The sequence below is a fragment of the Octopus bimaculoides genome, chromosome 20 (genome assembly GCF_046866305.1).
Source record: "Octopus bimaculoides isolate indiv1 chromosome 20, ASM4686630v1, whole genome shotgun sequence".
In the NCBI taxonomy this organism is placed as follows: domain Eukaryota; kingdom Metazoa; phylum Mollusca; class Cephalopoda; order Octopoda; family Octopodidae; genus Octopus; species Octopus bimaculoides.
In genome coordinates, this window is record NC_142947.1 from 41,772,500 (window position 1) to 41,796,070 (window position 23,571).

The 23,571-nt window shown below is 36.3% G+C and overlaps 1 protein-coding gene across 1 annotated transcript in view; it reads right to left on the minus strand.

The window, feature by feature from the left end:
* Window positions 1-23,147, minus strand: part of LOC106877966 (heme peroxidase 2) — a 25,764-nt gene extending 2,617 nt beyond the window's left edge. The window contains exons 1-13 of the mRNA XM_089338430.1: window positions 22,992-23,147; window positions 18,796-18,842; window positions 18,242-18,257; window positions 17,297-17,433; window positions 16,561-16,734; window positions 15,531-15,552; window positions 13,913-14,028; window positions 12,482-12,574; window positions 12,125-12,175; window positions 9,336-9,756; window positions 8,714-8,914; window positions 6,595-6,755; window positions 3,299-3,398 (exon numbers count right to left, since the gene is read on the minus strand). Of these exons, the coding sequence (XP_089194556.1) occupies window positions 3,299-3,398; window positions 6,595-6,755; window positions 8,714-8,914; window positions 9,336-9,756; window positions 12,125-12,175; window positions 12,482-12,574; window positions 13,913-14,028; window positions 15,531-15,552; window positions 16,561-16,734; window positions 17,297-17,433; window positions 18,242-18,257; window positions 18,796-18,842; window positions 22,992-23,143 (1,691 nt within the window). The 5' untranslated portion in view covers window positions 23,144-23,147. The remainder of the gene's footprint in view (window positions 1-3,298; window positions 3,399-6,594; window positions 6,756-8,713; window positions 8,915-9,335; window positions 9,757-12,124; window positions 12,176-12,481; window positions 12,575-13,912; window positions 14,029-15,530; window positions 15,553-16,560; window positions 16,735-17,296; window positions 17,434-18,241; window positions 18,258-18,795; window positions 18,843-22,991) is intronic.
* Between the last annotated feature and the right edge of the window lie 424 nt (window positions 23,148-23,571).

The following is a 23,571-nucleotide window of genomic DNA, read 5'->3' on the forward strand; positions in this document are numbered from 1 at the left end:
ATGCCGATAACCAACGTTCTGTTGAACCCATTGTACTGTAGTGGTTGAATAACACATAGTCGTCTATTTAAAAGAATTCATACATAAATTTAGACACAACAGTCATATTAAAATATCACAGAGTATAAATGTGAGTGGGCGAGTGAAAGAAGAAGATTAAACTAATTATCATTATTATTGTTGTCGCCGTAGGTGGACTTGTGTTCTGGATCTCCGTACGTTTGTGAGAATTTCACTTGTTTAAAAGGTTTTATACTTTATGTTTGGTTATTTAAATTATTTTACAAGCCAGCTGCTCTTCTGGAGAGCTGACTTTTGGGGGTGAGGTGCTATACAGCCCTTTTTTCTGTCTCTGTTTCAAAATTCTTCAAAATTCTTCAAAATTCCTGGACGTGTTGTTTTGAGCTCGTAAGATGATATTGATTTTCGTTGCTTTCTAAAGTTTCGTTACCTGTTTTGTTGAAATGTTGTCGTTCTAAAACATTGTGTGTGCCCTGGAAGGGTTTGATGTAAAAGTTTGCACTTTCGAGTGCGAATTTTGGACATTCTTTCATCATTCAAAAGATTTGCTTTTCACAAAAAATAATATGGCTTCTCAAGTCAAGGGGAGTAGTAGTGGCTCTTCTAACCGCCGGTACTTCTCTACGCTAAGTAGCACGACCACCGCTAGCAACACACTCAACACAGAGATAAACTCTACTAAAAGCTCTTCCAACACCACCACCTCTAGTAACACCAACGACAGAAACAGAGAAAAGTTCAACAACTCAAGTGAGAATAAATCTGCAAACACTGAGACAGCCACCACAAACACGAACAACAATAGCAACAAGCCAAGCGTTTGCGAGATCGCCTCTATGGCGAAGCAAATTAAAGAAAGGTTCAATTACATAATCGAAGATATTAAAGGCTTGAAGGAGCTATTGGCAAGAAGTGGAAACAATATCTCTCTAAATACCCGAAATGAACTAATAAGGGATACGAATAAGAAAACCCTCATTTACAAATGTGTGACTATAAATAAAAGACTATAACAAGCAATACGGTAGCGACTTGAGCTCATTTTAAAACCGATGTGGAATGCAAAGACATATATAAAAAGAGGAAAACGTTTCGGCACTGCGTGGATGCGTTTTGCAACAGATCAAGAAGCAAGACACCATTCCACAGTGCCACTAAGATCTCAGGATTTTTCGCTCGTACTGACGTGCCTTGGTCGGTGCGTAACGAAAGTAAAAATTGGGGAGGTGCACCCAGAGATAAATATACGCTGGGTGGTTGATAGCGGCAGTCCTACTGGACATAGACAACACCGCCAAAATACTCAAAATACTGAAGGTGCACAAGTTGCACCAACAAAACCGGTCGGGTCAGTGGATGGAGGTCTTAATTCAAGTAGAACAAGGGAACATAGAATTCAACCCCGTTTTGTTCAGCCTACTGGACGGCACAAAACTCTACGAGGCCGTAAAGCACATAAGGCCGACGTGGTGACAAAAACCACCTCAAGGACTCTTGTCCCAGACAGGGAAGGGAGGAACGGCTGGCACTTTTACTCACACCAGCTTTGGTGCAATCTCCAGCGCAGCAGCATCAGCAGGTACTCTAGCTGCAGATGTCAGTGGCCAACACAGCAAAGATACCATCAATATGACCATCTTCACCACCACTACCAACAACAACTCAGCAAAGGTACCATCAACATCACCATCATTATCACCACTACCAACAACCACAATACTGCCCTCAGCCACCGTCGAAACACCACCAACAGCAACTACAGCAACAGCACAAAAAAACCGACCTCAATATCAGTCAGAGTACCGTCACCAGCAGTAGTAGCAGCACCAGCAGATGCAGTCCTACCAAGTGTAACACTAAGCAGTGGCCCTCAAGTTATCCCCTTCCCGACCAGGGCAACTCAGACCTTCCAAGCACTGAGGTCGAGAAGGATGAATGGCTTACAGTCCCAAGTAAAAAGTGAAGAAAGAAAACGGCAAAACCACTAGAAGAAAAAGGTGGGGGGGCACAAAGTAGCTGAATATCCCAACAGCAGCAACACCCAAACACAACCGCCAGCAACAACAAAAAAACCTCATTCACCTGCACAACAGCCTCATCCACAAACACAGGCAAGAACACAAATCCAAACACCAGGAGATTCCACAAACATAACCAACCTGACAGCCATAAACACAAATAACATCGAACTCATGAACCATTTAAGAGATCACACAGACACCACAATAAAAATTTTGTTTTCCCGACACACAACACACCACCATCACATATACAATTGTTTAAAATATCACAACAGACATACAAAATTTTTATATCAAATTACCCCGGAGCTGTTGGGCAGTTTCAGAAAAAAACATTACCAAAGGGCTTTTCAAAAATCTACTTGTGAAAACACGCATCCAAGAACAGTCTAAGGAACGGCGACTACACTTGCTCTCCGTCAAGCAAACGCTGGAGGTGCCACGGCCTGAGCGCATGCTTCTTCCACAGCTCGTCTGTTTGACTTATCTGCAATAACATTCGGGCCTGGGTCTAAGGATAATTTCCAGAAATCCCTGGCCTGGCAGTAAATCTGGGGTGCACTATCTGTTCGAGATAAACTTTACAAGCACGGAAGTGCCGTCAGCTGAACCTACCCTAGCTGCGCGCAGAGCGAAGAAACCGTTCTCTACGCACTCGTTCAGTGCCTGAGCATTGCTGACCTGTAGGTTTATGTCGAACACCTACTGTCACGTATAGAATGGATCCGGCTAACAACTGAATCCATAGTGAGAATTACCTCGCCGCCCTACTTCGGCCGAGAGGGACAGGCAATTTACGTTTGTGTGATGGCTGTAGCGAAAGAGTTTGTGTGGTGGACACGCTTGAAAGGACTGAAGACAGACAGTTTCTTCTTTGGCCAAGCCGTCATCAACTTTTTCAAGATTCCCTTGAAAAGGTAAGTGAGGATGGAGAGGGAAGTGTTGCCTTCCAGTAAGTTTGCGGAAAGGTGGGTGAATGTTGGAAAAATGGTTAGTGTGAAAGGACCTATCTTGAGCATGCACCTGTGAAAAATAAAAAAGAATGGGTTTGTGTTTTTTCCACGAGCAATCTTTAAATCACCTCCCCTTTTTCGGAGTTTCAATTGTTTATCTTCATTATTTCTCTGTTGACACGATTTAAAAACCCTTTTTATTGTCATGTTATGTCCTTTTACGATATTTTATGTAAGCCCTTGTGGCTGATAAAAGAATAAATTATCATTATTATTATTTACAATGGTGAAATGAATACTCACGAGTTATGTACAAAAGCATTTTCTTTTACTTCAGTTAAACCCTCTACGTTACGACACAATAGTTGAGCCATAGTCACATTTCTGATCTCTGCAAGTTGCTCTGAAATACGAAAAAAAGAGCAAAATAAATGTTTGCAGAAATGGTCGAACATCAAACAACAAAGAACAAAAACATCAATAAACTACAGTGTATGTCACATCATTACAGAATACAACGTATATACAAAAAGGAAACAAGAACACTTGACATGAAAGAACACTTGAAAAGGCTAGAGGCAAATTTTATTGCCGAATCACACACTCTCTCCAAACCTAATTCCTGAAATTACAATTAAAACTGTAACATCCAAACTACATTATCCTAAAATGTATATCTGTCTTATTCATTACGACAGCAACAATATCTTTTCTCATGCACTCTGAATTCAAATCTTACCTGAATCGATTATTTCGTCCATCTAATAAAAAAGAATAGAATGCGTGTACTGGGATTGCTTCATTCAACTGCAACTCGTTATTCTTTAAATCTGTGGTGATAATCCTTATATTGTAATTACTAATAAGTAGCATGCGACTCAATTCCATAGAAAGATATCCTTTTTCCATATTATTAAGCTATTGGAATGCGGCGAGCTTTCGGAACTTTTAGCACGCCCGGAAACAAAACTTAACAGTACCTCGTCAGTCTGAGTTCAAATTCTGCTGTAGTGGTCTTCGCATACAACACAATGTCAACAAAAATAGTGGTTTGAGCTATTGGAACGCGGTGAGCTTTCAGAAATGTCAGCACACCGGAAAAATTGCTTAGCATTACTTAGTCCGTCTTTATGTTCTGAGCTCATATTCCATGATGGTGGACTTCGCTTTTCATCTTTTCGGGGCAAAAAATAAGTACTATGTACAAAGGTCGATGTAATCCAGTAGCGGCTTCTCCCAAAATTTCTGCACTATTGCCAAAATTCGAAAGCATTATTAAGCTACTGGGTGGCCAGATAAATTGTTGGATTTATTGCCATTTATTTCAATTCTTATTCTTCATCAGCAATTTTTACGAATCGGCCGATAATGTATTCTCCTTCATTGTTCACAGCTCCTTGCCAACGTTGCGCTGGCTTGTCAGTGCCTTGAGCAGGTGTATTTGCTGAACATAGAGTTCTGCACTGACAGTTTAGTTGCTGTGAAGCATTTTTGTGGTGGATTAGCCCTTTCCAGTCCCACCAAACGTAGAACAAACATTTTTTTGTGCAGATGCAACTCTGGCTTGGCTCTAGTTTTGGCCTTCTTGTCGGGACTCGGACGTCCTTTCTTCTTCTTCATATTGACAGAAAGAAATCATGTTTCATTGCTCGTGATAATACGATAAAGGAATAAGTTTGTTCGCGAGCAGCATGTTCTCAAGCGAGCTAAATGGTAAATACAGAGGAGTGCTCTTACATGCAAGGCAGGTGTCTTCCACTCCACGTGGTTTTTGGTCAATTCTTAGTGGATTGAGACAGATCTCTTGGATGAGTTGGTCCAATAGAACCTCACTGAACTGAACAATTCGGCTTAAAAGCTGATGTATCAGAGACATCGCGCTTCCTCTCCTTGAATCAGGGTTACCATTTTTGTTTTGTTTTGTTAACCTACGGCTGAACACAATGTCCCGAATGCCTTTGACATCTTTGGAACCAAAGTAAAGAAAAGGGGGTATCGATAAATGCTAATTCTTTCTCCTCTTGGTACTTTAACGTCATGTACTTGAAAAGAGGTAAAATTTATTCAAATTTCAAACACGATACACAAAACGTTCAGAAGACTACAGCTATAAAGACCCATAAAACACTGATATTTTCATATTAATTCAAATAACATTGAAAACAAATGAACGAATTTATCTGACAACTCAGTATTTGCTTACTGTGTTCAAATGACCTGGGGGTGATAAAATAAGAACCAGCCATAGATCACTTTATTATGACCGACTGTCTTGAAATACGTTGTTTTCTACCTTGTGGATGGTCGATGCTTGTTATGATTATTGTCATTTATAATGGTCGTATGTCACATCAGCTACCGAACGTTTGTTGAATTTTGTTGAAAGCAATTTAGTTATGGTTGTGAACTTCTGCTGAAACTGAGTAAAGTCATGTACCTCACTGAAAAGGCTTTGAAACTGCACCCTAAATAACGTTCATGTTTGTGTTTTTCTTTTAATTCTGTTTGAATTTTGGAGTCAGTGACGCCTAATATTAAATTCAGAGATGAGGGAAGGAGTTTCGCTTTAAGGAACATTACTTCATCCTTATCGAAAGAGGATGTGTGATGGACTGAAAGGACAGAAGACAGATAGTCCTCTTCAGTCAACGCTTTAACTTCTATTTGGAAAAGAAGTAATGGGTTGAAAGAAATGTACTCTCCACCCCACCCCAGAAATATTATTGAAAAGTGAATTTCGCGAGAAAGACCGAAGCAGGTGGACCGGTAGGCTGAAGAATAAGGAAGAGTAAAGTAAACTTTCCACTGTACTCATGGTCAAAAGAATGGCTCGGGATCTGGGGAAGGGAGCTGACACAATCGTTTATTCGCACTGGGAAAAGTGCCTGTGGCGTTTCGTCCGTCTTTACGTTCTGAATTCGAATTCCGCCCAGGAATTTCGGGGTCGATAAATAAGAACCAGTTGAACTCTGGAGTTGATGTAATAGACCTAGCCACTTCATGAACTTGCTGGCTTTGTGCCAAAATTTGAAATCATCATTTTAATTAAGGCGATGAGCTGGCAGAATCGTTAGCACGCCGGATAAAATGCTTAGCGGCATTTCGTCCGTCGCTAAGTTCTGAGTTCAAGTTTCGCCGAGGTCGACTTTGCTTTTCATCCCTTCGGGGTCGATAAGTAGCAGTTAAACTCTGGCGTCGATGTTATAGATTTGTCCCCCAAATCTCAGGCTTTGTGCCTATAGTAGAAAGGATTATTATTATTAAGGCGGCGAGCTGGCAGAATCTTTAATACGTCGGATAAAATGCTTAGCGGCATTTCGTCCGTAACTACATTCTGAGTCAAAGTTCCACCGACGTCGATTCTTTTGGGATTCATCCCGACAGTAATGATCTTTCCAAATTTATTTGGCGGATTAAAACGTTAGAGGAAAAGGAAATCATTGATATTGTATACAGATGATGAAACTGAAAACTTGAATCCTGATTCTTTAATTGATGCATAAATCATCATTTTCTATGTATTTGTGCACTGTGGTAAAGCTGTAACATTATTAAATTAAAGAAAGTCAAGTAAAAATGATAAATAATTTGTAACTTACCATCTGTGAATACACCGGCGTTCTCAAAATAAAGTCTGTCATTTCTTTGCAATAAATTAAAAGTATCTTCGAATAATCTTTTTAATGTTGGTCCAACCATCGCGCCAGGAACTACGTTCTCCGATAAAGCCCCAGTTAAGAATTCAATGTCGAAGATGCTTCTGTAATACACACACGTACACACATAGTTATTATGTGTGTATGTTTGCGTTACAAACAACACTATGGTTGCATCTTACGATTTTATCAAGTGAATGATTAATTTGGGTAAATTTAAGAACATACAATTTATGCTTGAATTATATTTGAGATGAAATAAAGGAAAGTTGACATGGAACAAGTAAAGATTGAAGAAGTAGAGAAATGAAGGAAACAAGGATTCATTCAATCTTAATATGATGATGTCTTATTTTGAAATTGTAGCGAATTTTATTTAAAACGGATGCCGAAAGACATAAAGGGAAGACTGATGAGAATAAATACTCTTTTTCTGCAACTTTTCAAACCTCAACGACATACCCTTTACAATTTGTTTACTTATGTATGGTTGCAACGCTCCCAGTTACAATCTTTCGAATAATCGACATTGCGAAACTGAGTATTACAATTGCAGCTGCATGTGACAAACAAGATAAATTCTAGAATTATATTGTATGCTATTTCACATAACCTAGTTCGTTTTCGTTATTCAAATATATGACACCGGTCACAATAAGTACTTTCTCAAGAATCCTTTTCGTTTTATTTATGCGAGTTACCTTAACCATAAATGTGCTCTTATCAATATGACTAAGTGTTTTGTCTGCCGAAGGTACTATATAAAAATTGCAATGTTGTTGAAAACTTGTGATGCAGAAAGATGTATTCACAGCTATCTTCTTGACTTGAGACAGATTATCTTTCGTTAATGACATATCAATTTTGGAGTCATTCTTGATTCTTGAGATTATATTTCCTTCTAATTTGGCGTTTAATGATTTTCCATCAAGTAATTACTCTTTGTGGAAGGAGAGATAATTTCAATGAAACAAGAATTTATATTTTATATTGTTTAAGATATCCTTAATAAGCTCTTTTTTCTCATATTTGTTTGTGCCGCGCGTGTGTGTGTGAGAGAGAGACAGAGCGAAATAGATAAAGGGAGAGTGTTAGAGAGAGAGAGAGAGAGAGAGAGAGAGAGAGAGAGAGAGAGAGAGAATGAGTTTAAGTCCTATATGGTTATTAATACGCTGTATGATAAATGAAATAGGGCTTAATTTCCGCCTACGTTAGTCACCCACTCTTGCATATTACTGTCTATGAAGCGGGAAAGTGAAGTATAATATAATAACCACCGCCATTTTATACTTTACCGTGCATTTGTTGGTATATGTATTAATCAAGAATTGTTGTCGTACATATATAACTGATACTAAATCGTCGCCCGACCGCCGTTGCAAGATGAAACTGTATTATACACGTAAATTTTTTTTCAGTTGGTCTAAATACTAGTTTAAATTAATGGTACCTAATTATAGTAAGGGTGATGTGTGAGTGTTTATGAGCGAAACACCTAAGCTCTACGCGGCTCTAGCAGAAGGTAATGGAGAACTTCTGCTGACTCTTTCGCCACAACTTTCTCTCACTCTTTCCTCCTGCAACTAGCAGCTCACCTGTGACGGACCGGTGTCCCGTCCAAGTGGGGAACTTATACGCCAACGAAACCGGAATACCAGCCCTCATGAATCAGGCATGGCCCGAAATGGATAAAGCAACAACAAGAATTATATTACGGTTGGCTGAATTAATTATAGTTGTGTGTATTTGGTTGGAGCATGTTTTCGTACAGGTGACATATTCAGTTTAATGAATACTCAGGTCAAATCTATTAGCATCCGATTTCAGGAAAATAATAATTATTGCTCATGTTCTAATGATCTAAAATTCCTAACTGCAAAATCTTGTTAATTCTATTCGTAGACTTACATAATTGCTGCTGAACCACACAGGCCAGATGCAAACAGATTACTTTTCACATAAATATAAGAAAACATTGCAACTGTCAAGTTGGAAGCGGCTCAACAATATTTTGAATAGTATACAACCAATTAAAAAGTAAAATACTTTAATATCCACTCACTGATGAGTATTTGATAAGGCAATTTTCATTGAAGTATTGTGGTGAGGCAAATCGGGAATAATTGTAGGCAAATTAGCAATCGGAACTGTGAGTGCCAGCCAAACGAAGTACGGTGGTAGTCCTAAATAACGCGTGTCTTGGGTTAAGATTGACACTATATCGGAATATTGACAATTGTTTCGATAAGCACAGGGTATTTCTCTGAAAAAAAAAAGAGAATTAGATATCAGAAAAAGGAAGTAATAAACTTAAAGGTGCATAATAATTTCTATAATTAGTAATACACCAGACATTCTAGGGAGGGATATAACGATTAAATTGATCCCAGTATTTTATTGTTTCTTATTTCATCTTCCGAAATATGACAAATAAAATCTACTTTGAAAGAACGTAAAAGGCAAACGTTTTGTCCAATGATCAAACCATATTTTCATCCAGTAATTTCATGACGATTGTATAATTCACACACGCACAAACACATGTACATATGCGTGTTTGCCTATATAGATACATACATCCAAAATGGTATTTATTTTACAGACACCAGTGCTATCAAAGAATTGTCTGCTCTGATGGAATTTGAATTCAGTAAGTAGAGTTATCGAACGGAATATAGACTTACCTTCCGATTTTTAAACTGCAGTTTGTCAGCATTCCATTAACAATGTTTGTCATCTCGGTATTTGAGGTTAATGGTACATCGTGCACAAGAACATTCGAACCTACAGTATCTCTCAACATCGAAGCCCCAACTAATTTATAGGCAGCGGCGAAAGAATTAGAAACCATAGGCAAATTTGTGCTATTGTAAGTATGAGTACTTGTATTCAAACATTTAACTGAGGTGTTCGTACCGAGCAGCAGTGGTAAATATTCGTTGCATATAATATGCTGGAACATTGCAATTAACAACGTCCTTGCTTCATTTCGGCAATCTGTATTGTTGCAAGTTTGATTAAGTCTACCGACAAGTCTATTGTGTTCACGAAGGAAAACATGATATAATGCCATCACTAAGGGGTTTTCCCTGATTGGCGCTGAAACTGCAAAATATAGAAAACATGTTTTGGTTTTATTAAACGAAGAAATTTCTTAGTGGAAGGAGATATATCTGTAAAGGCAACTGGCTCAAATTTAGCATATTAATGGTTTTAAATCTGGCTTAAATATAGCAATTTCGTTGAATCGATCCTAATGCTCAACTGTTAGTTATCTTGTCAATACCGAAAGGCGAAGTCGACTTCGGTGGCATTTGAACTCAAAGCGTAAAGAGGGGAAAATGCCCTAAGCATTTTATCTATGCAGTAATGATTCAGCCAAGTCACTGCCTTGGTCACTTTTAGCATATTAATAACTATTATTCATTAAGTAACAATCGACTGAAATGCTTGTTAACATTCAACAAGATATAATTTCAGTTCTGCTAATGTTTGAATGAAATCAAAATTCAGAGGAGAGTATTCTATTGCCTTGGCCATCTTAACTGGTACTTCTCTTAAAACACGAACATGATCTATGAAATTCAAATATTTTCTCTAAATCTTAACTATTTTCAGGAAAAATTATTATGATGATACACTTGGTATGTATATTTGTTGTATGACTGAAGGAGATGAGTACAACCAAAAATACAAAATATTCTACATATAACTGCCTACATCTTCAGGGATAACTTCTACCAAATAACTATTCAGGGCATCAATGATTTCCTTCATTAAATTACTACATTGGAATAAATTAATGATATGGGTTGGATTTCAAGACTTTTACACAATTATTATCGATTCAAGCGCAAAAAAAATTACTTTAAATCAGAGATGATTCCGACATTAAATTTGTCTTTTTTCATCTCATATAAAAGACGTACAGTATAAATTAACAAAGTTCTGACAAACGATGCTCCCTGACAATAATTAATACAATGAAAGCTTATCCCAGAACGTAAAATTGAAAGCATAACGAGTTATAACATTATATAGCTAAAGTATAGCGTTCATAGCCTCTCTCCCTTAACAGTTCCCTGTAAACTAGCGTTCTTGTTTCTAACGGTCATTTACTTAGCTATATAATGTTATAACTCGTACGCAACCTTACCATTAAGCGCATGTCTTGCTTTTGTAAGTTGGTTCCCTGACGATGAATTTATGTGCATTTCCAGCACCTCTTACTTCTTTGGAGTAGAGTGCACATATATTTTGAAACATATGTTGGAATTAAAGGAACTTATTGATCATATGCGTTTTGCTCCATTTATTATTATTATTATTATTATTATTATTATTCATATCTACTCAAAATACATCACTTTAACATGGAATTTCTACCCATTAACCGGGTATGACATCCCAGTTCTTGTATGATTTTTGCTATATATATATGTATATATATATATATATATATATATATATATATATATATATATATATATATATATATATACATGAGATATGTACCGTTGAAGTTTTGTAGTACACTTATTCCAAGAACACATACATTTTATGTATCTTCCATGAAAAGATGAAAAGTGCTTGTATTTGCACTTTCAAAGGGGCTTTGTCCCGTTTTATAAACCCCATTAGGTGGGGTTAAATAGTATTGTAAGATGGTGAAATTTTGGAAGTCGTCTTTATCTAGTACCTAGTAGTTATGTTGCCATATTCATTGAAATCGGAGGTATTTGAAATTTCACTGGGGGTGTTTTTCCCACACTGACCAAAAATACAATGCAATTTCAACCATTCAGAAAAGACCCATTTCTCTTTTTCTTTCTTTCTTTATTTATATATTCATTTCTTCCTTTCTTTCTCTCTTTTATTCTTTTTTTCTCTCTCTCACCAAGACTCAAAAAATTGGCCACACGCACATACTTACAAATACATACATACACACATAAGCGCAAGCTTACACACAAACACAGACATAGACACACAGAGATTAAAAATCCCAATACAGTTCGATCTTTTTCCAGCTAACTCAGGTACATATAAAAGGTATGAATTTTCTTCAAATAAATCATTCATGATGAATCTCTCAAAAGGAGATGAATGTTGAAGATAAATACTTATCCAAAATCCTCCGTTTTCTTTATGTGTATGTGCGTGCGTTTCCCTAATGTATATATATATATTATATGTGTGTGTGTGTGTGTGTGTGTGTGTGTGTGTGTGTGTGTGTGTGTGTGTGTGTGTGTGTGTGTGTGTGTGTTCGTGTGTGTGTGTGTGTGTGTGTTCGTGTGTGTGTGTGTGTGTGTGTGTTCGTGTGTGTGTGTGTGTGTGTTCGTGTGTGTGTGTGTGTGTTCGCGTGTGTGTGTGTATGTGTGTGTGTGTGTGTGTGTGTGTGTGTACATAACGAAAGAGAAAGTGAGAGAAGGAGATTGGCTTGTCAATGACAGTAATTGAAAAATAAACTTACCGTCGGAAAATGGAGGTGGAAGAAGTCCTTCCGAATTGAGAGAAAAAATTCCTGAATCGAGAAATAGAAAATATGAATGCTGATGAGACATAATCATTGTCGTCTAAGGATCATTCTCTAAGAGATTATATTTGTATGGTGTATCTAGTGCAAAGTCGATTTGTGATGCAATCTCTGTTTAATATGGATGTGTAGAAATATTCGAAAGCTTATGGAAAAATTATGAAATACTTGTTAATTATATAGTTTTATTGCCGGTTACAACCGTTAGATCTATATTCACTTACAGACAATAGACACGTAGATAAATAGATAGATGAATGACCCTTGTACTCAATGAAAAGTGTTACTCCTTACCGTCTGTGAAAGTGCCTGTGTAATGAACCGGGGAATACATAAAAGATGCGTCAATAACATGAGTAACTTTATTCTTGCCCTCTGTCGCTGCACCTGTTTAAAAGTAAGACAAAATTTAAAGTAAAATAATAGCAATAATAAATATCACAATTCAGAAATTATGTCCAGTTAAAAATAGAATACACTGTCTACGATTTCAGATTGATAGTTATAGAAGTATAAATTTGTAACTTCTGTGGTCCGATTTTTATTCTTAACATACGGCCTGCTGGCTTGAAAAATAAAAGTATTGCTTTCAACACAAAAACAACAACATATATACAGGTATGTCTTTACAACCGTGCGAGCTCAATTTTCAGAAGAACGACCACTGGATCTCTGTACTGCATTTAATTTTGAACGATTTTTATTGCATTTAAACAGAGCATTACTTAGTCGATCTTATCACGAACAGAGACACGCTAAGTTCCTCTCCTGCAATAGATATTTTTCGTGTTAAAGATAGCATGCTGGATATTAACACAATCTTATTTTTGTCAAATTATCTCTTAAAACGTTAAGTATAACAAATATTTGTAGTTATTTATCAATCGAGACGGGGGAAAATGCTTAGTAGCATTTAGTCCGTCTTTACGTTCTGAGTTCAAATTCCGCTGAAGTCGGCTGTACTTTTCATACATTTGAGATCATAAAATAGGTAGCAGTTGCTCACTAGCGGAGGGAGTCGATGTAATCGATTTAGACTCTCCAACAAAATTGCTGGCCTTGCGCCAAAATTTGAAACCAATGCTAGAAGAATTGAATTTTTGTACGATCCCACGCAGGGAAAAGTTAACTGTTCACTGTGTCTTCCAATCTAGAGGACGTGTATGGTAGTATTATCGAATTGGCAAGTGGATGTGAGAGACTTGCACAAAAAGAATTCAAGCACCACCACGATAAAGTTTGTGTGTATCTTCATTGGCTCGTATACCGTAAATACCAATATTAAGTAAGAGAGAACTGGTATGAGCATGCACCAAGTTCAGTTATGCAGGAGGATGAAAAAGTAACGATGCTCTGGGACTATGATTTTCAGACGGATCGTGTAATACGAAGCATTATCGAGAGTATTTTCGAATCAATGTTTTGTAAGTACTCTAAACCTGTCTTAATGACTGTCCACTCTTATTAAAATCGTAACATTTTGAGCTTGAAAATCGTATAGACAGAGGTGTAACTGGCGAAATGTACACATATCTATCGAGTTTATTTCATCGGTCCCTATAAAATTAAATGTAATGTTATCTATGGCAAACGTAGGATTTCAACTCAGAAGCGAGATAGACAAATTTAAATACTATAATGAATTTAAACCAATGTTGAACCTTTTTTGTTACTCTATCTGAAACGGTGTTATGAATAAAGAAAAAGAAATTTCTTGCTTCTTACCCGTGCAACTGATATTCTTTATTAGAGTTGGTCTGTTATACTGTAAACACGAGCAGGTTGGCGGAGGTGGTTGATTGCGTGGGTCATTGTTGGCAGCGGTATCAATACCATAGCAGCTGGGAAATTAAAAAAATGCTATTGTAAGTGGAATTTGTGTTGGGCTCCACTGAATCAGAACAGCGACTTGAAAGTCTGGTTGTATTTATTTTTTACTTACTCAAAGTACATTTTACATTTATCTCTATGATGAAACTCAAAGTGAGAGACAGCGATTAACCGTACTTGATTAAAAGAATATAGCTCTCTAAAATAAAGAGGTTTTATTGAAATAATCCAAAGGAAATCAATATAGAAATGTAAACAAGCAAACACAAACAATGGGTGTACGTTAACAGTGTGCCGAAGCTACTGCAATTTTTCACTGAAAGCTCACATTTCAGTTACATCACATTAATTTTAGGGAAGTTGTGGATGTTATAACATCAATTTTATTCAGCTCAAAGGGAAATATAAGGTTCGTGCTTAGTCAAACAAAGCCGATATTTAAACCAAAGCCAAATAACTGTTGTTGAATGATAGATGCAAATGGTTTCATCTTCATTTGCCTCTGACATATTGTATTTTACGGGAGAGAAGAATTGAAAAAAATCGATGCTCATTAATCACCAGTATTATTGAAATGGCACATGATTACTTTGGATTCTAAGTAGTCAAATAACTCATTCATGAAATATTCTTAGCTCGATATTTTTAGAATCCAATAACCGAGTAATTAGAATGTTTTTTCCTGTGGAATGTTGTTTCTATCTTCAATTCGCCAGACGGTTTCAATATTTTCCTTGTATCAAGATAAATCAAGTATCAGTTGTGTACTGAGGTCGATCTAATCGACTGGCGCCACTCCCCAAAAATTTCGGGACTTATGCCTATGTGTCAACCTATCAAAATTAAAATAAAGAAAAGCTTGATTTTCAAGGCACTCAAAAAATATCGTTTCTGTTTTGTTATGTCGTATTTTATTTTTACATTCATTGTTGCTTGTGTGAGTAAATTTAGGTAGATACAAGCTTGTATGCAGGTATGTATACACACACACACACACATACGTATGTATATATATATATATATATATATATATATATATATATATATATATATATATATATATATATATATATATATATATATATATATATACATACATATTCTTTTATTCTTGTACTTGTTTTAGTCATTTGACTGCAGCCAGGTTGGAGCACCGCCTTTAGTCGAATAAATCGACCCCGGACTTATCCTTTGTAGGCTCAGTACTTTTTATCGGTTTCTTTTGTCGAAACGCTAAGTTACGGAAATGTAAGCACACTAGCATCGTTTGTCAAGCGATGTTATGGGGGACAAACACAGATACACAAAGACACACACACACGCACACATATATGTGCACACGTATGTGTACATACGTACGTTTGCCTGCCTATCTCTCTGCCAGTCTGTATGTATGTAGGCTTATAGGTAGGCAGGTTTGAGCACGTAAAGTGTAATCAATAACCTGCACATTTGTTTACATTTTGCTCACGTGATTTAGTGGACATAATATATAAATAAATATAATATTTACCCTGAACATCCACAATTATCAGCTGAAAGAGAAGAGAGGAAATTTTTAATGTGTTGTGCAATAATTTCTGAGTCATTTCATTTTAAGTGCATCAAAGTACATCTTTGAATAAATCCTGAGTAAATCTTGAATAAATGAGATTCAAATACCCTTATTGTGCCTTTAAGGAAAGCTTATATACATGCTACGGTCTTACAAAATGTTTTGTTATCTTATTGCGCTACCACAGCTTACAGAGTTTATTGTTTCTATCCTGTAGTGAGTATTATCAGCTTGACAAACAGAAAGTTTGAACGGAATAATATTTTGGGCAATTTTGTAACACCATAGTTTGTTCAGTTGAACACAATAGATTCCTCCCGATATTGCTTGATAAATATCAATTTCTTACATGATCTCACTAAATCGTACATGAAAGAAGGAAATATTTTAACGTTTAGTTCGTCCCTTTTTCGAGTGCATTAGTCAGATTAGTTAAATATCAGTGACTGAAAATAAAAACTGAATAGTAATACAGGTGTAATGGAAATTTATCTCCTTCTTTGCTGTTCTTATTAATCTCTAACATCAATATTGTCCCATACCGCTGTCCTATTTTGCTTTAATTGAAATGAAAACGAAGCATTTTGACTTTTGTACTAATATAAACATGAATATTTACTTCAATATTTGTGTAACTCTAAATGAATCCTAGAGCCTATAGTTTTCTAAGAACTTTCTGGCTTACATTAAACTTTATGATATCAGTATGCGTTCATTTGGTTTCCATCAATATTCCTTCATTTGATCGTTGAGTGCTGTTTTAGAACCTCTGGATATTACGAAATTGGTAAAACGTCTGCTAACTTTACTTGCTCAAATCTCTTTTTACGTCATAAGGGCTCAAGAAAGTTTATCCTGTTATACTTAGTCAAAAGCTAAACAGTGTTTCTTTCTCAATATAAGAAGAAAGGAGGAAAGACAAACAGAAGTACAAATAAGATGAAATTAAGATGTTCAAAACAGAATGATGTCATATTGTATCACTTACCTGTACTATTTCTGTCTGTGTGAAATATATCAAACATGAGGAGTTTTGTGAAAATTGCAAACAAGTGTGTTGCATTTGAGAGTGTGCCATTGTGACAGGGGAAAAAGTCTCTACTTATATTTCTGGGTGAAGGGAGAAGATAGCCGAGGAAACTCTTATATGCAGGAGCTCCAGCTAAAACGAAGAGATATAAACCAAAAACATTTTAATCAACACAGTAGTGAGTAAATATCCAAATCTTTCTATATGCATACGTTTACCACTGCGTACTTATTTTATATAATTGTTGTTGTTGTTTTAAGTATTAATTGTATTTTTGCTGTGCAGCTGAATAAATGCGCCAACACGCTTTATTTATAGCGAGTTGGCTTTGTGAAAGAAAGTTTCGCCCCACTTCCACCGGATCCTCGTGGAGCTTTTGGGGGTTTTCGCTCAATAAACACTCACAACGCCACTGGGCCATTGCGCCCCGCCCACACACACACACAAACTCACACACTCACACACACACACACACACACACACACACACACACACACACACACACACACACACACACACACACACATATATATATATATATATATATATATATATATATGAAAATACAAACACACTGATATCTATTTGTAGTATGTATGTATATATGTAAGTACGTACATACGTACGTACGTACGTATTTATGTATGTAAGCATGTACGTATGTATAAAGAAATTACAAAATGTTCTCACTTACGAAAAAACGCAGGTGATATATATCGTTGATAAGGTGATGCCTCACTGCTTGCACTTGGATTAGCAGCATTATTACAGTAACCACTGACATTATAACATGTTGGTAATGGATTACAAGCTGGTGGAGAACAATGACTACTGAAAAATAGAGAAAAAATAAAATGGAAAGGTAAACTAAATTTCCATCTTTGTGTATAATTTTTATATATTTATGATACATTCTTATTATTTTCAATATTTCTTTATGCAAGTATTTTCAGTATACAAATAACAACTAAATAACTAAACTGTGCAAGCCTAAATGTGCAGTGTACTTCTCAAAAATAATTTGTTAACGCGTGTATCTCTCAGTCAATAACTCACACACAAACACAGACACACACGAACACACACGAACACACACACACACACACACACACACACACACACACACACACACACACACACACACACACACACACACTTGCACATACATTTAAGATATTTACTACGGGAGACCCGAAACTGAAGATAATAATCTCGACCACACTTTTCCTGCAATTCTCGCATCAGAAACCTATACAGAACCAGTTTTGAACTTAAATCCCATAAATATCCGAGTATCTCTCAAAAATATTATGAAATAAACCCAAAGTATCCTTTAAGGCTTTTGAAAGGTACCTCAATTTGCTTATTGACAACCTTTGATAAAAGATATGAACAAAAGAGTTTCAATCATGAATCTTTTAAGAAAAGTGCAAGGTCGGTCCTGATATTATGAAAACCTTTTATCCCCGAAATTACCGTGGTTTTTTTCTTTAATACAATGGACGTATCTATTTGTACCCCACTATCCACAAAACATTGTCGTTATACAAGCGTATAGCTGTATGATATTAATAAATTAGTATCCCTTATAGACACATACAAAACCCTTGATATGAATGTATTGACATAATCTACTTACTCGTCTGCACGGCAATCTGCAATACCAGTCGAAATGAACGAATGAAAGAAAAAAAATGTATAGACATTATTATTTTATTACTGGTGTTTTGTATAATGAGTATAAACATTTCTGTAAAAGAAAAATATTTTTTTAATTAATTTTTCTGGAAAATATATATATTATTCAATTATTTTTTCTGCCTTGGAAATATTAATCCATATGACAAACGCGATACCATAAATTCTACTGAAAATAATCTGATGATCTGTAGAAAACTCATACACAGTATTTCGAATGGTAGTGTTTAACCAGTTTCAATTTGTTGACCTAATATACTACACAATAGTCTCTTGTTCGATATGTATGCTTCCATGGTACTTTATTTTCTTTTTCTTTCTACTTCGTTCTCTCTCCAAACGACAGCAAATTTTGCGGCTGTGAGATCAAAAGTCTATCAATTCGGCATCATATAAACATTAGTTACAGAATAAAAATACCGATTAAAAAAACATTGTGAAATGCGAGCCAAATGTCTCTAAGACTGAAGTTTTAATTAATTGAAAAATACTTACCTTGAAGAATGACAGCTAGAGCAGTCAATAGCAATGCAACAAACATCCTGGGGGAGAAAGTAAGGAAGAAAAATAAGCTGTAATACAAATACGCGCGACAAACAACGAAGAATTTATCGATGTTAATATTACATTGAGATAAGGCTGCGAGCTAGCAGAATTGCAGGGCGAAATGCTCAGCAGCATCTCCGTCCGTCTTCACGTTCTGACTTCTAATTCCGCCGAAATCGACTTTGCCTTTCATCTTTTAGGGGTCGATGAAATAACCATCAGTTAAGCACTGGGGTCGATATAATCGTTTTTCCCTCTCTCCGAAATTGCTGATCTTGTACCAAAATTTTCAAACCAATATTACATTGAGATCAGGCGGCGAATTGAAAGAGACGTTAAAAAGAAGGGCAAAATGTTTAGCGGCGTTTCGTTCGCCTCTGAATGTTCTAAGTTTAAATTCCGCCGAGGTCGACTTTGCCTTACTTCCTTCCGGGGTAGATATACTAATAAATACAAGTACATTGAGGTCGATGTAATCGGCTTACCACCCCAACCTCCACCACCACCTGTCCACTAGAAACTGTTAGCCTTGTGCCACCGATATTGATATTGGTTTTACCTTGCAACTTTTCGCGGTTGATAAAATACGTACCAATTCGATGTAATCAACTTGGTGCATATTTTGTCGATGTCATTGACTACCCACTCCCACAAAAATGTCATGCCTTGCTCTTATAGTACAAAAGAATATTACGTAGAGGCGCAGCGATACGACACAACTCTTGACCGTGTGTCACTACTGCATATTACATGTAGAACATCGTGTACAACCTGAACAGTACAACCAGGTTTAAAGTTTGATTATTTTCACCCAGGCAGGAAACAGGATTTAGAAGCTGTCATTCTGTGCGTGACTGCACATGTTATCGTCAACATCCTGAAAATAACAAGTGTTGTCAATATTTGTAAATAACACGTGTTATGTCTCTAGTAATTTTCTTTCATGTAAATAAATCTTACTTAGCTGCTATTTTTAGCACATCTAACAACCACCAGTGTTTCATGCAATAAACAACATGTTACATGCGATAAACACATTACAATTTTTAACAGAAAGATTTGAAAGAATTTACATGAAAGGTCTCTGGTACTTTTATTTCATGTTTATATTAATTTAAAATATTTCGTTTTTGGATTTGGTTTGCAAGATTCTTTATGTGAGTTCGTGTGTTAAAGCATATTCTGTTGTGTCTGGGGAGAGTCATTTTCTTTTTGTGCCTTATAATTTAACACACTCACCAGTAAAGACAGTCAAGACTATTGAAAAGGTTGCAAGACGCAACGAAAATTTTAGGAAAATAAAAATAAGGAATAAGTGGAAATTGTACCGGTGAATGTGTTAAATTAATTTAAAATATTTTCCAAAAACTCTTAGTTATTTTTAGAACACCTCACAACCACCTCAGTGCCCAATGACAAAAAGAAAGGAACAAACAAACATTTAAGCATTCAATATACATTTAGGGCAAATGCGATAAACAAAACACGATCTACGATAAACGCATTACAATTATTAGTAGAAAGATTTGGAAGAATTAGTGAAAGTTCTTCAGTAATTTTCTTTCATATAAATAAATGTTCATGTTCATTTCAAAGATTCATCCCAAAAATCTTAATTAGCTGTTATTTTTAGTAAGCCTCACAACCACCTGGATAATAAAGGGTGATAAGATCTTAGGTGACTTACAAATAGGGATTGAGGGCGATTTAGGAGATTAAGATACTGCAAAGCATTGCTGGAAGAAGACCGTTGAGTTATGCAAGAAATAAGCAAAGAATTTAAGTCTGATGAAAGTGTGTTTCTGTCTACGTGATTTTGTGCGATAAATTGAGTTTATAAAAGGGGGACAGATAAATGTAAGTATATTGTAAAATGTATGGTAATGTAAATAAAAGTACTGTGGTGTGAGAGAGCGATATATCTTGGTCTTTCTATGTCTATGTAAAATACACAGAAATATTTAAATTCAGCAAAATTGACGAACAATGATTCACCGTTCATGCTTCAAATCCAACGTTACAAATGTATTACTTCTCAAAATAAAGTGATTACAATTCTGAGCACTTATCATTTCATTTTTTTGTTATGCAATTATACGAACACACACAAACACACACACACACACACACACACACACACACACACACACACACACACACACACACACACACACAAACATACACACACACACACACACACACACACACACACACACACACACACACACTCTCCTATATATGTATTGGGTCATCCCATAAATAATGCTTTTTTTTCAATTGCATGGACTAAAAGTCGGAAAGGGACAGGATAATCTACCTGCAGCAACTTGCTAAAAAAGTAGGTAGTAATTTTTACCTTCTACTTATTCTTAGTCCAAGTTTTGAAAAGTGCAGTTCGATTTTAACTGTTATTTTTTGAAAACTATAATGGAAGTGACAAAGGATTCAGCATATTTTGCTTTCTTAGTTCAATAAAGGCAACAATGAAACGCTAAGTGTGAGAAATATTAATGCATTATATGGGGATTGGACAATAAGCGTTGGACAATGTCAACGGTGGTTGCAGAAATTCCGAGCCGGAAAATACAGCCTCGCCCTGGAAGATCTGGAGAGCTTGACGAGGACGTCCTGCAAACCCTGGTGGAACAAAATCCCATCATAACTGCTGAGGAACTAACAGAGAAGCTTGCATTTGGTCACTCAACCATTCATTGATACCTGCATGCCATCGGCAAAGTCAGCAAGTTGGGTCAATGAGTTCCTCACAAACTTTCTGAGTCTAATCGCGAGCAGAGAGTGAATATGTGCTCTTCTTTGCTGTCACATGTCACGAACGAATCTTTTTCGACCGAATAGTAACCGGTGACGAGAAATGTGTTCTCTATAAAAATGTCAAGCGCCGAAGACAGTGTGTTGGGAAAGGAGAAACACTGGCACCCCAGGCTGAAGAAGGTCTTCACCCACGTAAGTTGTTATTATCTGTTTGGTGGGATATGAAAGATTTAGTTCCCTTTGAACTTTTAAACCGAAACCAAGCGATAGCAAATGAGATCTACTGCAAGCCATTTGAGCGGATTAAGTTAGCGCTACAAGAAAAACGACCATCTTTGGTTTTAAGACTAAAGTTGTTCTTCCATCGGGATAATACTTGGCCTCATACAAAGCGGATGACATTCCAAAGGCTGGAGCAGTTTGAATGGGAAGCGATGCCCAACCTACCATATTCGTTGGACATTGCCCAATCTGATTATCATTTATTCCTCAGTTTTCCAAATCATTAGATGGAAAAAATATGAATTCTGTAGATGAGTTCAGAACAGTACTGATAGTGTATTTTACGTCAGTGACAAGTGACGTTACATTCTGAGTTCAAATTCCACCGAGGTTGACTTTGCCTTTCATCCTTTCGGATTAAATAAGTACCAGTTACGCACTGTGGTCGATGTAATCGACTTTATCCCTATGTCTGTCTTTTTTTGTCTCCTCTATGTTTAGCCCCCTTTGGGCAATAAAGAAACAAATAATTATTAGCGCTTTCGTTCGTTTTTCAATTTCTGTACATCACACTTAACACTCTCTCTCCATGTGTGTGTGTGTGTGTGTGTGTGTGTGTGTGTGTATTGAACTTCGTCATGGCAGCAGAGGCCAAATTGAGTTTTGTTCTCATCTTATTTTGAGATCTCCCCTGCTTCGTCGAAATGAGTTTTTGGCACTTGAATGTGTCCACTTTGTGATGTCTCTCTCCGTTCAACATGATTCTGGCTGCTGTATTTTAGCTGTTACTATTAACCAGGATCCTGCTCTTTTCTGAGATGAGTTCAATCCTGTATATTTCTGATATTTTTCCAGTCTTGTGGTGAAGGTCAATATCATACATACATGCATACATTCAAACATACATACATACATACATACATACATACATACATACATACATACATACATACATACATATCTTACTATTTTCTTCACACTGGTCTAGAAACCGATGTCTGTAATAATTAACTGGGATCAATAAGAACGATTACATTCTCGAAGTCTGTGTTCCGGCATGGGCACACTTTTTACGACTGCAACTAATAAATGAGTAAAAGATTACGAACAATAACATAGAAACAATTCATAACACATTTGCTCAGACTTACCTCATCTTTTTTCTTTGAGGAAGGAAAATGCTGAAAATATTCGAATCTGACGAAAGCTTATGTAAAGAGTTACGCGCTGAGCACCAGCAATTTGTGTCACTGATGATGAGTGAAGTACTAAGACCGTGAGGACTCTCTATATTTATAGGCATAACAAAACAAAAGTGTGCAACTTTTTAATTGTTGTCTTCATTTACGCTCTAACATAATGAAACAACAACAACAAAAACAACAAGAACTACTACTACTACTATTACTACTACTACCCGTTTCTCCTTCCTCTCTTTTTATAACCCTTTCTCGTTTGTTTTTGTCAACATTGTCGGTAATCATTTCCTAATTTCTAAAAACGAAAGATAATAAACTTTTTCTCATTGCTTTACTGAAAAAAAAATGAGAAAGACTGGTTTTACAACGGTTGATTATTCATGTTATTCGTAATTTTAATTCATATTTTGCTGCATAATATAAACTCTATAAAGACTGCATCGGGTTATAGGGTACAAAATCATGTGTGGTATGTGTATTTACAAATATATGAAAGAGAAAAGGAAGAAAATAGAAAAACTGTCGTACAGAC